General features: G+C 43.7%; 1 protein-coding gene across 1 annotated transcript in view; it reads right to left on the reverse strand.

Annotated features, from left to right (window-relative positions):
* LOC144825191 (mucin-2-like) overlaps positions 1 to 17688 on the reverse strand; it is a 1014272-nt gene that overhangs the window by 297554 nt on the left and 699030 nt on the right. Inside the window, exon 32 of the mRNA XM_078684042.1 lies at positions 6547 to 6697. Within this exon, the coding sequence (XP_078540168.1) occupies positions 6547 to 6697 (151 nt within the window). The remainder of the gene's footprint in view (positions 1 to 6546; positions 6698 to 17688) is intronic.

Below are 17688 nucleotides of genomic sequence, written 5' to 3' on the forward strand. Positions count from 1 at the left end.
TCATTATACTACCTAAGTAATCCCCCCATCTCCTCTATCAGAATTCTAATTGGCTCCATGCTCAGTGTAAATAATATTGATGCCTCTCAGACTCCACACTGGCAACCCGCAGGGGCATCCTACATGCCACAGTATGTCTCATCCAGGGAATGACAAATTATGAGCACATCAGCTCTACCCTACTGGAACTCCATTTACTCCCTTTGTCAGCCGCACTTCTGCATAATTTTGCAAAGCCATCACAACTGCACCCTTGCTTATCTTGCAGACAAGCTCATGATCTCTGGTGGTTGTCGGCACACCCACAGCCAGTACCCCATTGGAATGCAAACTAAGAAGAGTAAAGTAGGAAAAAAAAAAAACAAGACAACCAGCCTTTCCTACCTATGCACCCAGGACCTGGAACAACATCCCCGTATTCTTCAGGACTGCCTCAATGATGCTCCTCTTTAAAACAAAACACTACATCACAATGCATTAACCATCCTCAACTTATCTTCAACTCCTATTACTCGCCTACTTTAAGTTTGTCTTTCAGTATGAACAGCACTCCTCTGCCCTTTAGCCAAATTCTCAGTACAGAAATACCACATACATACATGCATACATTCATACATGCTAAGTTTGAGCTCTGAGTAACATACACATCACTAGTTGAGGGTCAGAGTAGATGTTACCCAGCCTCCACAGCAGAGCCATTTCAGGACTATGTAATTGAAACGCATGCAGGTTTTGAGAACAAAGAAGCAGGAGTACCCCTGTTCAGTATTTTATGGATTTCATTCACATTTTTATTGTACCTGTTTAAGTCATAAACCCTATGTGGAAACCTGCTAGAAAGTAAGCTTTCTTTCTCTATAAACATAGGGGCAGATTTACAAGCCCCATGCGACACATTTACACCACCGTTGCGTCACTTCTGTGACTCAGCGGTGGCGTAAACCATGCGCCACATTGCAACACATTTACAATGTGACGCATCAAGGGCACCCCCCAGCGTCCGCTCGATCAGCCGGCACCTGGGTTTGTAATCATAATCGTGTGGCCTTGCGCCAGATTGTGGAGCACCCAATGCTCCATAAAAATAGTCTACTAAAAAAAATCTATAAACCGTTCACCTTGGCACTTCAGTTAAAGTCCATAAAATAGCGCAGTCTTAATGGGGAGGGTGAAGAGGGGCAAGAGCCTGTTGGGGGCCAGGCTTATTTCTTACCCTGAATTTGCACTGCTCATCACCGAAGTTTGATTGTGTTCATTGGCGCCTTTCGGGCGATCCTGATTTGATGCGTGAATTTCCCCAGTCTTGCTAGGGTCACCGTGATTGTTGTGGAAAAGCACAAGGATGATGCTTCACTGCACGACTTATTCCATTGGTAATACAAATCAGGCACAGGAGTCGCCGGCGTTCGTTATTAAGGTTGGGCAGCAGCATAGGAGATGGAACCAAGATTCCCTCATTTAGGTACACAGTCTACAAGTTTTGGATTCCCCCCTGTGGGCCCATACAGGGTTAAAATCGGCGATTCCTAGTGTGCCTAATTTCATAAGAAGAATTTTGCTTCAGGATTGTGGTGTGAGGACCTCGCTTAGGTAGGGTTGTGCTTTAACTGCGATGTAAGAGTTGTTCAGCGGGTCTTAATGGGAGCTTGAGCTGAGATATTTGAAGTCACGATCAAAAGATGTTTTGCGCACTTGTCTATTTATAGCTTTTTTTCAAGCGTTCAGTGGAATTTCCTGCAGCGGTATACTATCTTCCTCGATCTTCAGTGTGTTGAACGCTCCTTGATCTTCAGTGTGTTGAACGCTGATCAGTGACTTATTAACCCATTCTGCCTCTTTGCTCACCAAAGTCTATGGGAGAACCATTTTCTCAATAAGGAGAAACCCTAATGATGAAGCAAGCCAGATGATGTGGGTGAGAGTTTCACTGCTTTTTACATACATGGTTTACTTTCCAAAAAGCATGTTCTCATAAAGAGACTCCTTCCTTGCTATGTAGAGCATGGACATTACTAGAATTAATCACATAAGGCATTAACATATTTTTCTATGTCCATAGTCTGATTGAGAGGGTATGCCATTGCCTCAAAAACATTTCCTCGCACACCTCCCTCACTGTAGGTAACATGGCCATCTTTTGTGTCTGAAGGCCACTCTTCTCACCTGTTGGATAAGTTGGTATACGATGCACTTCCAAGGTATGTGATAGTGACATTGAAATGTGAGTATTTGATGAAAATGACGAGCCAGAAAAAGAAAATGTGCACATTGTCAGAAAATATAAATGTGCTCTATGAAGAAAAGTATGTTTAGTTACCAAAAATGAAAAGCTAGTACTTGAGGGCAAAATGTGAGTATTTTCAGAAATTTTAAAGGTTATTTTTGAAGGGGAAAGGCTGAATTTCCAAAAATGAAAAATAATCACGAATGGGCGGCATGTGGGCACCTAATTACAGAAAATCCAAATATGTCAAATGATGATTGACCAATATTAGTTTATTTGAAAATAAACAAAAAAAATGTTATTCGAGTATAAAACCAATATATGTTTGGTAACCACTGTTATGTAACAAAATATTTGAATTTTCTGATACAATAGGAAGTACTGATGCCTGAGGTCTGAACTTGTAAGATTGGGGTAATCTAAATGAAATGTCTGCTCTCAACCTGTAATATCTCTTTACTTATAGCCCTTCTGTCTGATTCAGTGCCTTATTCGGAGCGTCTGAGATTTGGAGCCTCTAGGTGAAACTTGAAACGTCCTGTAACTAACCCCATTGGAAACTGGGAATAAGGGACTGTATCTGTAAGATCTATCTAACCAGTAATTGTGAGATCTGTGTTATGCATTACTGTCCCATCCTAATAAGTAAATTGACATTCATGCTGTGCACCTGGAAATCAAATTAGACATTGCCGAACTGGAAAATAATTACGAAGTGAAAGAAGGTGCTCTGTACAGTTTGAAAAATATTAAGAGGCCATGCGAAATTGCTCACTCAAATCATTTAAAATGAAGGAAACTGCCGCTAAAGCGGCGATAATGGGCTTGATAATATGCCCTTGTGAATTCCCATAGCAGGCCAGGTTAACACTAGAACCTGGGCTGCTATGGGAATTTACAAGGACATATTATCAAGGCCATTATCGCCGCTTTAGCGGCAGTTTCCTGCCGCTAAAGCGGCGATAATTTTATATCCTTTCTTGATAATATGCCCCAATGTTTTTGGGGAGTTTCTTTGTGAACGTACACTGGAAAATGCTGTTTGGCCTACTTTTTAATGTTGTCTTTAGAATGCAAATGGAATTGGGGGTCCCAAACTGCTGGGGAGCAGCGATCCCGGTTGGCTGCTTTGTCATGTGAACATTGAAAAATTAGATCACCCTCACTCAAAATATGTACTTTCAATGTGGAATGATAAACTTAGATCGAAAAGCAACAGCCACAATTGATCGGCATGGGACAACGGTGTGGGGCTGAGGCAATGGTCCACTTCAAGCACACGTCGGCCCTAGAACATATGTTCTACAGTGCTCGGATCCTTCCCTCTGATACAGTAACCTCCATGTTCTTTGGTTGTGTACAGTATGTCCAGTATGTAACATCTCATGGAAGAATACGAGAAGTCAAATTGGTTAGCCACTTCACGGTGGACATAAAAAACACACCCATTCACATTGAAAAGCTGCAGTGCTCTATGACTAGTGCTCACTTTACCACTGGATTCAAGCTAGCCTGGCTGATGACGGCTGATTAGCCAGAAACCGGTCACAAGATGCTTGTTTCCGGTCCAGGGAAGACATGGCTTGGCAGTTCGGGCTGGACTAATCCCATGAGGCACAGGGTCAGCCTGATTTGCATATGGCCATGTCTGAACTGGGGTGGTGGAGTGAGCTAAAGAATGATGATGGATATAACCCAGATCAGTTGACTGGGGGTGAGTGTTTGATTTGCTCAAACGCTCCGTCCATCATCCCCTTTGGTATCGCTATGACTAGGATCTGCAATTCTTCTGTGGTCCTGTAGCTCAGGTTTGTGGTTTCACACTCAATGCCTTATGAACATGCTTAAGATGCGACCGAAATTTCAATCCTACAGCACCTGGTCAAGGAAGACATTATTTCTGTGCGAAGGCCACATGCGATTTGCCATGTTTGAAGCTGTCTACAGGGGCGTAGAAGCATCTTGGTGGTGGGAAACCTCATACTGCTGCTGAGTATTATTGACTCAGTGCTGGCGAGAACCAATGGTAACAATAGCAATTTTTTCTTACTGGAAACTCGAAAACTCACAAGAACTAATGCAAATATTATATGTTATAGGGGGGATTTTTATAGCGCTCAGCTACTCCGAAGAGTGTTCCGGCGCTTTAAGATCCTCAGTGGCAGTGAAAAAAGGAGAGCAGAAGCACTTACTGAGAGAAGAGCAGAGTCTTGAGATCCCTCCTGAAAGCCAACAAATTGCCATTGGTTCTAAGGGAAAGGGGATAGAGCGTTCCACAACTGAGGAGCAAGGCATTTAAAGGAGCGTCCGCCACACCGGGCGCGCCGAATCGCTGGTACGGCGGCCAAGGCCAAGGTGGAAGATCTAAGTGATCTGGAAGGTTGGTAAAAAGTCAACTGTTTCCGAAGGTACCTGGCACCCAAGCTGTCCAACGCTTTAAAGGCCATTGTAAGCGCCTTGAAAACAATACGCTTTCTGATTGGGAGCCAGTGGAGGGATTTGAGCAGAGTACTGGCACTGGCTCTCCTAGTGAGGCCGAAAATGGCTCGCGCTGCAGAGTTCTGGACAACTTGCAGGCGTGAAAGGAGAAATTCGGGAAGGCTCAGATACAGTACATTGACGTAGTCAAGGCGGGAACCTATCAGCGCCTGCACCGTTACTCTTCTGTGGTCCAGCGACAATAGGGGCAGAAACTTTCTTGTCATCTTAAGGATGACAAAACATTTGCCAACCAAGCCAAAGACCTGAGCTTTGAGAGAGAGACCGTTGTCAATTTGTACTCCAAGATTTTTTGCGACCGCCGAGTCGCTGACGGGAGGAAACATGGCGGCCGGCCACCAGGCCTTCCACCTGGGGTCAGAGGGGCAGCCGAAAAAGAGCACTTCCGACTTGTCGGAGTTGCACTTGAGGCTGTTCAGCTGAAACCAGCCGAAAACAGCCTCAAGGCAGCCCCTAATGTTCTCGCCATCAAAGTCGGAGTCTCTGTCGCACGTGAAAAGGAGCTGGGTATCATCCGCGTACGACACGATCTGGGCTCCGTGGACCTCTGCCAGTGCTGCCAAAGGGGTCATATAGATGTTAAAGAGAGTTGGGCTCAGAATGGAGCCCTGAGGAACTCCCACCTCCAGAGGCGGCATGATGGCAGAGAAGGGAGGAGCCCAGACCGTTTGTTGGCGATTGGCCAGAAAGGACTTAAACCAATCGAACACCGACCCCCTCAGACCAATCTCCCAGAGTCTAAAAAGGAGACGGTCATGGGGGACGGTGTCGGAGGCCGCCGAAAGGTCAAGCATCACCAACATGGCTTTGCCCCCTGAGTCCACGGTTTCCTTAATGGCCTCGGTGACTTCGAGCAAGGCAGTTTCGGTGCTCATGTTGGCTCGGAACCCCGACTGCGAATGGTGAAGAATGTTATGCGTATTCATAATTGCCGGTCTTTGATACATGTTACTTTGTTGCATTAAACAGAGCACTGCCCTTGGATTCTGTTGTATTTAAGGTTGGGGAAATAACTGAAGTTACTAGATTTTGGTGAAAAACAACACATGTACAATTTGGTGTTCCCATGGCGATTTCTGCATTTTTCCCTCCCTGTTTTTTCACATGGAAATGTTGGCTGATTTCAGCAGCTGAAATCTCAAGAGTGGAAAAAAAGAACCTGTAATTCTGATTCATCCTGTAACTGTTGTTATCCAGCCCAGTGACATTTACAGGCTACTCCTGGTGACGGCCGTGGTGTCTGCAAAGACAATCCACAGACTAGCTGCTGAGAGGTGTGTGGGGGAAGAGGTGCAGTGCTTATTTGGACTCTGGTGACGTCACATACATGAACAACATCGGTACGGAGTCGCACGATGTCCTCTACCGACGCACAGGGGCACTACTGAAAATTCTTCCAGATCCAGTCTGGCACCTGGGGAGAATTCTGAGGTAAGGAATTAGCGGATAGACAGGCGTCTCTATCAGATTTTTGTTTTTTAAATCTCGGATATGTTTTACCTATTGTCACTTAAGATGTTAAAGTAGGTTTACTTAAACCTTAATTATATGTTGAATCCTCTACTTTAAGTAGGCTATGTAGAACAAGGTGCATTTACCAACAACTGATTAGCGGTGTTTATAACAAAAGTGTACTTAAACCGTACCTACATAGTCATCATAAAGACCCTTCTACAAATAAAAAAGTTCACTCTTACAGCTCGTATGCATATATGCAATATATGATAACATCGAAGATGTGGTCCCGTTTGGCCTTAAAACCTATAAACAACCACAGTTTATGGATTCTTTTCATTTATGATCTAGACAATATAGCATCATACCTGGGCACTTGTATTGGTAGCAGCATCCATTCGGTTCATAGACTCGTACTGACTTGGTCCCATCGGAACAATCAAACTGAATAACAAGTGGGCAGGTATTCCCGGTCCCCATGGTCATCGTACCATTTACGCACATCTGTCCTGGACATGGCTGCAGTGAAAAGAATTCAAACATTGAAGTGTCATGGGCTTAACCAGTTCTCTGCATCCTTGGTAACAAATAGCTATGGTAGCCTGGGAAAAAGTACTATACAATCAGATTCAAAACATCGGCAAGCGGCATTTTTATAATGCATAAATCACTTAACATGTAAATCACTTACCATGTGGGCCTGTGGCTAAAAACATGCTAAAACTGGAGAAACAATAGAAAACTAATCCAGATTAGCAATAGGTGGAAAGTGAGTTTGGCTCGATTAAGAAATTTAAAAAAGGGTCGACTTCTGTGTACGGAATATTGTTAATGGATGGCTAATATTTTAACAGCCTTTATGAGCTGAGCCTTTATTTTTGCAGGCAATTATTTTTCACTATGCCTTTCACGTACAATTTCATATGATCTGAATGAATGCAATTTACGCAGAAGGCATTCGGTATTGTTATACATTACAAGGGAGAACAAAGCTAGAGTTATCACACGATAAATTATCATTTTAAGCCAAATCAGAAGTGCATCTGCTCATTTAAAGTCCAAATAAAATACGCGAGCATTTCAGTATATAATAGATCATGCTATGGCTTGGGTATTCCTATTTAAACAGCAGTCATTAGACTCTTAATTTTTGATGTCATGACTATTTAGCACCAAATGAGGTTAAGTTGACGAAGGGGCTTATTTTTAAGCCCATTGCGCCGCTGGTGCGTATCTTTTTTGGCGCACCGGCGGCCCAGTGTGCCTCACCATGTTTACAAGGCCACGTAAAGTCACCCTGCGTGACTTTTCATGGCCTTATAAATGTGGGCTCCATTCACGCATTGCTTTGCATGGGTGTACCAAGGGTGTTGCTGTAACATTCATGAAAGCTGATAGTTTCACAGATTTACAAGGTGCTGTTAACCTGGGAATGCGCCAGAATCGTACACCTCCCCACGTAGGAGTGGAGCAACTAGGAGAAATACTTTCATTTCTCCTCACTTTTTTGCTCTTTAAATATGTGGTGCAGCACACATAGAAGGAGCAAAACACCATTAATGATTGTTTTTGTGGAGGAAGGTGTCCTTTCCTGCACAACAACAATCATCCCTGCAACGCAGGCATCCTTGCACCATGGTTCAAGGGTGTTTGCGTTGGTGCACGGATGCTGTTTGTGTAATGGCGCAGGGAAGGATGGGAATGTCCTTTTATTTGATGCACGGCAGCGCAGCAGGTAGGCTTCCTGTGCGGCAGTGAGTCAAAATATAGTATGAGGCCCGAAGTTTCTACAGGAAATCCGGACCTACCAAGTAAAACAACTACTACAGTGCTTAATTTGAAAAAAGAATCGTGCTATGGCCCTCGTCAGGAGGTCGCTGCAGCTTGTAACACCCATTGCTCCTGACAACTTTGCCAATGACAGTACCAACACAACTACTAAACATCACACTCCTACAAGTGTGACAATTCAGACTATTCCTGGCCCCAAAAGCTATAGTGTTAGCTTGGGATGCAGGTATTAGTCATTTTTAATGTATATTGTCTTAATAAACCCCTGTTCTGCTCATCTGTAAATTAGGCAAACAGTGCCACCATGTGGCAGACTGTCACAAGTGCCAGTGCTGAGAGTAAAGTACGGTGCTGAGCCCTGGAAACCACTGAATCAAATTAAGCTAGACAATCTTCCTATCATGCAATCTTCATACAGAAGCAATGACTATTGACTGACAGGAGCTGTTGGTCCAGCAAGCTACCGTGCTATCAGGTACATCTAGCTACCACAACCTGAGTTGTCAGGGTAGCAAGCTTGCCATCTGAACTGCATCCAGTCCACAACCTGAAGTTGTCAATTCATCATTGAGGAGAATGACAAATATTTTCTACAGGAGATTAGCACACAGAGCACCGCTTATTCAGCATATTCTCATTAGCTGTTGTTAGGCACAGACTAATGTTTAGTGCTTTGGTCCAAAGATAAATAGGCATAATTGGTAACAATCACCCTCTTCTGGCTGGATGGGTCACATGTTTAGATCATGGTCAATTTTCTCAGTTCAGCGTACTAACAGCACGCATTACATTGATTAAAGGGAGGCCACCAATCATTTTGCCAGGCAGCAGTTCCAGCCTAACTACAATTTTATGGCCAAATGTCCTAAACCATTCTCCCGTATGTATTTTTAAAAAAAACATATTTAATTGGTTTTATACAACAATGTCACATGTAAGAGAAGGCACCATATTAGCATATTATTTTTATGTCACACATCCTATGCGGTTTCAACATTTGTACAAGTCCCCACAGTATCCCTGAGGACCTCTTACATTTCTTAATTAACATTGCGTTGTTTCTTGTGTAAAATAGGGTAGGACCATGATTGCAAATCAGTGTGCGACATTATGACTCATACGCCTCCATCAGAAATCAGCCAGCGTATACCGTTTTAAATTTGTAAAGTCAAGTATATAGTTCTTATTATTTTATATCTAACTTACTATACCAAACTCCCACCTCCCTCAACCCCCCGTCCCCCCCACCCCCGGCAAACACTTCCCAGTATTAATATATTCTCATGCTCATATCGTGTTTCAGTATACATAGTTTCTCTGTGTACATTTCTGCTTACACCCCACCTCGTTCTGTGGTAAGTACGCTGACATCGTATATATGTGTAATTACAGCTTTCAGTCTGGATTTTGGGTCGGTACAACTATATCCTATCAGTACGATTGTATGTCAATCGCAACATATTCCTCCATCAATGCATTCAAAGCCTTAGATATCGGTGTTATTCGTAAACCCCTGTGTTCTTCTCTTTGTAATTCAGCCCCTTCTGCTTTACCCCACCTGACCATTTCCACATGCCAGTCCTGCAAGGATGGCACCCTAGTGGCTTTCCACTGTGTTGTAATGTTCCTTTTGGCTAATAGAAGCGCAAAATTAGTGAATTTATGAGTTGGATTACCCTTCTTCCCTCATGGCCCCAGACCCAGTATACAGTATTCCATTAAATCATTATTGCGCACTGGGGTGATATCCTTCAATATTTGACACACAGATGCCAGTAGTGCCCTAATCTCGGGCAGTCCCATAACATGTGTATCAGTTCCGCATTAGGGGCGTGGCATCGCGGGCACGTATCCCTCATTCCCGGGAACATGGTGCACAGTCTATGTGGGGTCAGATAGACTCTGTGTACCAGCATCAATTGGATGAATTTAAATTTGGGATTACGAGACACCTTTTTGGGGTGTCCTAGTACGATGTCCCATTCCTTGTCTGTAAGTGCACAGCCCACATCTCTCTCCCACTTTTCACGGAGTACTTACAGTGATATCGCTGCTACTGTGCGGATCCCCTGTATAGCTATTTTGACAGATGTGCCCGTGTCCCATTAGGTATTGAATAGGGAGTAGAACGTGTTTATCTGGTTTATTACCCCCGAGAGTTCAAGTGTCCTGAATAAATCTAGAGATACTTGCGTGTAATAGGAACAGTCTATCTGAAGCTCCATGCTCTCGTTCAAAGGCCTCGTGTGACATTAGGGTGCCCTCCAAGAAAAACGCCCCAATTGTAGTAATCCCGTGTCTGTCCAGGCATTAGGTGTATATTAGTAACTACACCTGACCATGTGGGGATACCTAGCCACTGAATGGTGGGAGCATATGGAAGCATTTGTTTAGTATATCTCAGCATGCTTCTCCAATATGTTATTTCTATTTCTAATAGGTGGGGTGTCGATGTTGGTATCTTGGCCCTGGGTAGTAAGAGCCTATGTACATCTCCGCGGTCCCATTCCCGGCGTGTCATATCTAGTTCCTGTAGGTTATGACCCGCCAACCATTACGCCAGCCCCTGCAGCTGGCTAGCATAACAGTACGCCTTCACGTCTGGCACCCCTAGTCCTCCCTGTTTTGCACTCAATTGTAGCTTCAGTAGGCCAATTCGTCTGCTCCCTGTGCCCCAAATCAATGCTATTACTAGGGACTTCAACAATTTAAAGACCCCTGTTGGTACAAGTATTGGTAGATTGGTGAAATGATAAAGCAGTCTCGGTAATAGCACCATCTTATTTATGGCAACCCGCCATGCCACCGATAGAGGCAGCGAGGTCCAAAACTTAACTTGGGACTTGAGAGCAGTTACCGCAAGTGTCAGGTTGCCGTCTAGCAAGTCTGTCGTATTCCGTTAGATCTGTATTCCCAAATACCGGAAGGTATCAGGCACTATGTTAAATTTCCACTGTCCGAAGGTTAACTGTCCAGTACATATGGGGGCAGTATAAAAATAAGCATAAGATTTGGTGGCATTTATCGAGAGGCCAGGTAACTCCTGAAAAAGAGCAAAGGTTGAGGACAGAGGCTCAAAATCCATATCCATATCATTTATATATAGGATGAGGTCATCTGCATAAGCAGAAACAATAATGGCGATAATGGGCATCCTTGCCTTGTACCACGAGCTACGCTGTACTGCCGGGAAATATGCTCTCCTGTACGTGCTTGTGCCGTGGGGTTTGTGTACAGTAATGGCACCCAGTTAACATATTCTGCTGGTATACCAAACCTAGAGAGGGCATAAAACATGTAATCCCAAAGCAGCGAGTCAAATGCCTGTCGTAAATCAAGCGAAATGCAGCCCTCCTCTTTTCCCCTGTGTCAAGTGTACTGGTCATGATTTGGTGTAATCGTCTAATGTTAAAACGCCGTACTCCTACCCGGCACAAATCCGCATTGGTCGTGTGTATCAGTTTCGGGATAAATGGACAGAGTCTGTTGGCTAATAATTTACTTAAGATTTTATAGTCCGAGTTTAGTAACGATAAAGGCCTATATCCCGACATGTCGGCACCGTCTCGTCCGGGCTTCAGAAGTGAAACCAAAGTCGCTTGCAATGTAGTGGAGGGGAGCATACCTGTCTCCAGTGACGCGTGATACAGGCACTGTAAATGAGATACCAGCAAATCAGCGTATACATCATAAAATTCAACAGGTAGGCAGTCATTGCCAGGGGTTTTATTGCGCGGTAGAGCTTTAAACGCCTGAATTATTTCCATACCAGTCACCGGTTATGCTAACTCTTTACTGTGTTGCTGTATTAGCTGTGGGATTTGCAAACCGTCAAAAAAAGGTTCAAAGTCTGTATCGCTATGACCTACTGGTTGTCTGTATAAGTGTGCATAGTAATTCTAAAATGCAGTGTTGATTTCAAGTTGTGTGTTAACTATATTACTCTCTCTAGTCTGAATCTCTAGAATAGGGGATGGCGGGGGGAGCATTTATAATCAGTTTTGCCGGTAGGAGTACTGCCCTGTCCGCCTGTGTGTGTTGTTTCTGCGTAAAAAGCCGATAATCTACTATGCGCAGTCCCACCAGAAGCTCCGCATATTGTATATTGACCTCTTGCAACTGCGTCTGTTGTGCTTCTGCCCCTGCAGCCTCCACTTCCAGTGTATGCAATCTACCTTCAATCTCCGTGATCCAGTCTATAAGGGTGCGATGGGGTCCCGCCTTCGTGCTAATTGCTACTCCTCTTCCACTCCAATACCTGGATTAAAATCAAGCTTGGTGCTGGCACACACGTCTCGAAGCCGATCAGGACGACAAAGGGATTAAACCAGGGTTGCCTTCTAGCGCCCATCCTATTTAATCTCTTTCTAGTGGATCTGCCTGCAGAATTAGAGAAATGCCGTAATCACGCACCCAAGTTAGGGAACATCACCCTCTCAAATCTGTTGTACGCCGACGACCTTGTGTTGATAAGCCGCTCCCAAGTAGGCCTCCAGCACCTCCTGAACGCAACCTATGCCTTCTCAGCATGGAACGCCCTCCAAATAAATCTTCATAAGTCAAAATCCATGACGGTCAATTATAGGAAAAAACTGAACCCTTGCTGGTACCTGAATGGAGAAAAACTTGATAGGGTAGCCTCATATAAATATCTGGGTGTCCTCTTGGATTCAAACAACAACTCTAGACCTCAACTCCATTCCATCCGAGGGAAAGCCACAATGACTTACCTGGCATTAAAATCTCTAAAGGCAAAACTCGCTGATCTCACACTAAAACCATTTCTTGAAATCTTGCGTGCGAAACTACAACCAACTCTCACGTATGGGAGTGAATCACTTTATGGGAAGGATGCCGAACTGCTTGACACGGTCATAGCCAACTCCTATAGGGCCATTTTCAACCTTCCTACATTTGTCTCCCCTGCCCAGATTCGTTTGGAATTCGGCATCATCAAACAAACTCTAGAAAGGCGGAGTGCGTATGTAGCAACCTGGCGCAAAATCCGCAACGCAGAAGCCGACTCCCTAAACGCCAACATATGGTCTGAGCTACTACGGCACCGCACGTCGCTGCATAGAGTTTATCTTTTTGAATCAATTGAAGTCCTAGGTTTGTCTGACACCTGGGATACGTCTACAGACCTCCAGTCCTTTAAAAAACTGGCTAAAAAATCAGCACGCATCATCTCTGCGATTGAAGACAAGAAAGTCCTAGCAAACAGAGCGCACGGATGGACAACCCTGGGTGGATATGGAAAAATACAGTCACAAGCATACCTTAACATCGGGATGAAAATACAAGTCAAAGAAAAGTTCTTGAAACTGCGCCTCGGTGTAATCCCGGTATTGCCACACCTCCCCCCCTGGGTGAGACCACCCGCTTTGCAACAGTGTCGCCTGTGCAAGTCTGGCACGGAGGATATTGTCCACGTGAAATGTATATGCTCCAGACTGAGGGACCTGAGGCGCAATCTCCTGCTTCCATTTTTTAAGTCACATGCTGTACGGACCTGTAGGCAGGCAGTTATACTATGCTTTACTTATTATCAGAAGTGGACTAAGACACTTGTAACTACGTTACGTTCAGTAATATAGATCACCCTCATAAACGTTATGTATTAGTGCGGTTTATCTTGGTTCTCCGCCCCACATAAACGTTGTGGCATTTGTCATTGGGTGATCTATTGTGCTACATGCCAGCCTTAATTTTATTTTTGTCTTTGTCCAGACGAATGCTCCACAGACCTGGCTGGGCCAAAAGGAGCAGAAACATGTTGACAGTCTTCTTTAAGTGATATACAAGGACCCAGTCACACGATCCATCTGTATATCCAAAAACTTTTTAATAACAGACCGCATCCTTTTTCATAATAAAGTCTTTTCGGATGACGGTGTTTTTTTAATTCAACCCTTCCATGTGGCGACACCTTTCTCTGGACACTACTACGCTACTCCAGAGTTGACCTCAGGCTTGAGGCTGGCATGTAGCACAATAGATCACCCAATGACAAATGCCACAACGTTTATGTGGGGCGGAGAACCAAGATAAACCGCACTAATACATAACGTTTATGAGGGTGATCTATATTACTGAACGTAACGTAGTTACAAGTGTCTTAGTCCACTTCTGATAATAAATATCTACCCTGGGGAACAGACTAGACACCTATTCCTCCTCCCCCTTCTGATTAACTACATACTATGCTTTACTTCTAGCAACACAAAATGTAACTGCCAGGTCGTGAAGTTCTTTGACTCATTAAAAAAAAGACTTGACATTGTTTGAAGTTCTTCACTAGCACCTGAGGACATTTTCTGATCTGCTCACAGTAATGCAGTATTCTTTTTAATTCTAATTACAGTATGGTTTTTAATGTTGCTACTGGTATTTTATATTTTTGTAAAGATTTTAATAATCATGTACAAATAAATATTACTTACTTACTTACTTACTCCTCTCATAACCGTTTTGAAGGCATCCCATTCCAGCTGACGCGTACTAGCAGACCCTTTGTTCTTCGAGAAATAATTAACAATAGCATCGGATAATGTGCTACAGAAGACTTGATCTTCCAGTAATAGGGTTGTAACTTCCAGGTCGGTAGCGGGGTTGGGATTTTGCCCCATTGGAGAGTTAACTCTGCCTGATTGTTATCCGATAATGTCTTACCCATGTGCAGCACGTTACTAACAGAACCAAGTAAAGCCCCAGAGCAAAAAAGTGTATGTAGTCAGTGTGATGGGGAATAAAAGAAATATTCTTTATGGCTCTGGTTCATCACTCACCAGGTGTCATGCAGTTCCCATACCTCCACCCACCCCTTACGCGCTTCTGCATATTTTTTACATTCAGTTGCATGTAACAGGGGTGCAACCTGTCCAGATCAATGTCTAGTACCACGTTCAAATCACCCCCTATCACCCAACGATAACCAGATCAGTCCGTTAGTGCCACACTAAGGGCTTTTAGATATCTATCTTGGTCAATGTTTAGGGCAAATATACTCCCAGGAATGATATATGCCCCATCCAATAAGCCATGGATCAATACATATCTACCATTCAGGTCCACTTTTTGCTTCTGTAGCCTAAAGGGGGTATTATTTCGAACCCAGATCGCTGCCCCTGTGCGAATGCTGAATAGGACGTGAAAAACAATTGTCCTCTCCATTTCCGCTGTAATTTAAACACCTCATCGTGGCTAAGGTGAGTTTTCTGTAGGAAAGCTATATTAATGTTCCCTCTGTTCAGTTGCGCCAGTATACAGTGCCTTTAGTGGACCGATCCCATGCCCCGTACATTCCAGGTGCAGTATGTATATCTGTTAAGTGATGCCATCTGTAATCAGGAAATACAGTCGCTGCAGAGCATGTGTATTACTACGCCTATCAAGTGTCTTATGTGGGAAGGCCGAGCATGCATAACTAACTAAACTCCCCAATACTAGGTTCCCCCGGGTAACAACAGAGGACCAAACTTGAAAGAAAAGTTCAACTTGAACTTTAAACAAGAAATGCCATAGTGCAGTCGCTAATGGGGGGGAGGCGACTACTGGCTCGCATGAGAATGAACTTAGTATGTCAATAAATTCCCCTTTACAGCTATTAGTAACTAGGCCTTCTAGAAATATCTATCATCTGAGAACATATTGCAGAGTATCATATACCTTACCACTCCCGACCATCTCTGAGTTACAGTTCTAGTATTCGCTTGCAGTCTGTGCAGTGATCGATGGGAACAATGTCAAGCTAGCCTCAGAGTCAGAATGGACTGTAGCTGCATCTGAGGATTCCGTAGAAGTTATTGCAGTTTGGGCATCGTGAGCAGCCAGTGCCGCCGCCATCAAAAGAGCGTCTTTTTGACTGTTCGTAATTTGTTCTGGAGATGGACCAGTGTCGGTAGCTTCCATGACTCGTCTGCTCTCCACGATGTTGACCCCGGCATCCCTTTGCAAAAGAGGTCTTCGCATTTGGCTTGACGGAAGTGAGGTCTGTGAGGCCGGCGGCGTAAATTTTATCTCCAACCAGTCCGCCACTTCTTCAGGGTTGTCGAAAAGATGGAATTTTGTCCGTAAATAACTTTCAGGTGGGCCGGAAAAAGCAAGGCATATTTCAAATTGTGTGTTTTTAAGTTCCTCTTAACCTCTTGGAGGGTGGCTCTGGCTTTCTGGACTGCTAGAGTAAAATCCGGATACAAGGAAATCATTTTGTTCACAAAGCGTATAGGGGCGTTCTCTCTAGCAGCCCGTAAGATCATGTTGCGGTCTTTATAATTCAAGATGCACGCTATCAGTGGCCTTGGCGGAGCTCCCGGTTGAGGTGGTCTAGGCAGTACCCAGTGCGCTCTCTCCACACTGTAGAGGTCCATTAACCCCTCCTTTGCCAGATGGTCTCGTATCCATTTTTCCACGAACTGGGTGTGGTTAGACGCCTCGCTGCGTTCCGCGATACCAAGAATTCGGACATTGTTGCGTTAGGATCTCCCTTCCGCGTCATCCCCCCTGTCTTGTAAGCCCTTCAATTGAAGTTGGAATTGTTCGAGCTGAGAGGTAGGCATGGTTTGTTGCAGTATCAAATTATCCCGGGCCAGTTTATTCGGCTTCACTTTATCCGCTAGTTTTTCATGGTCCGCTTGCAGCAAGTTTAAATTGGTGGATAGTGTCCACATTTGTGCTTCACTCGCTACACGGGAATCCTGTATTTCTTTCAAAATTAAATCCAATTTGGCTGCATGTTGATCAATCCCCTTGGGAGGCACCACTTTGTTATCAGAACTGTTTGGGGGTTCACCGCAAGTTGTGAGGTGCGCGTTTCATTAGACGCTGCGTCAGCTTGCTTGGCTCTAAGGCGTCCCACAGTGCCTCGACTGCCATCTATGCTCCTCTGCTCCAGGATATTCCGTGAGGGGACCTCTGCAGTGCTCCTCTCCTCAGCAGTGTGTACTTCTCACAGGTGGACCAATCCCCAGTTCCAGCAACAAAGTATCTGAACTGTCATTTACTTTTACATGAAAACATTGCTCAGGTAGTGGTTGTTTTCAATTTTCAAAGAATACAAGGACTAATTATTACATTCAATTTTCCTGTATATGAAAACATTATTCTTGAAGTGGTTTATTCAAATTTATATGAAAACAGTATTCACGAAGTGGGTTATTCAAATATATATGACAACATAATTCACGAAATGGGTTATTCAAATTTATATAACAACATTTCACGAAATGGGTTATTCAAATCTAGGTAACAACATTATTCACGAAGTGATATATATTCAAATTTATATGAAAACATTATTCACTAAGTGGTTTATTCGAATTTCATTTGTTATTTCACGAAGCCATCGTGCATGAAGTGGTGTTTCAAATAACTGTCTAGTTATCGTATTAGACATCAGTCACGAAGGGGTCATTTATAATAACTAAACAATTTTCTTTCAGGTATTGGTTTTCTGTAACACAATCAATTATGTCTCTGACAACGAGTGGTTCCGGAACAGTTATAAAAAAAAAAAAAAAAAAAAGGGACGAATGTTATTATACTCACCTAGTCCAGAGGGTTTACTCATTCCTGAAATAATGCATACACATGAAAAACTAGTAAGGGATTTAATTGTTTCCAAAAATGCTATATTAAATTTACATGAAAATGTTTCTCCCTCAGTAGGTGTGGCTGAATTTGGGGGGAAATTTACTTCAGTTTTGGAAAAGTTAACGAGA

The sequence above is a fragment of the Lissotriton helveticus genome, chromosome 3_1 (genome assembly GCF_964261635.1).
Source record: "Lissotriton helveticus chromosome 3_1, aLisHel1.1, whole genome shotgun sequence".
NCBI classification, from domain to species: domain Eukaryota; kingdom Metazoa; phylum Chordata; class Amphibia; order Caudata; family Salamandridae; genus Lissotriton; species Lissotriton helveticus.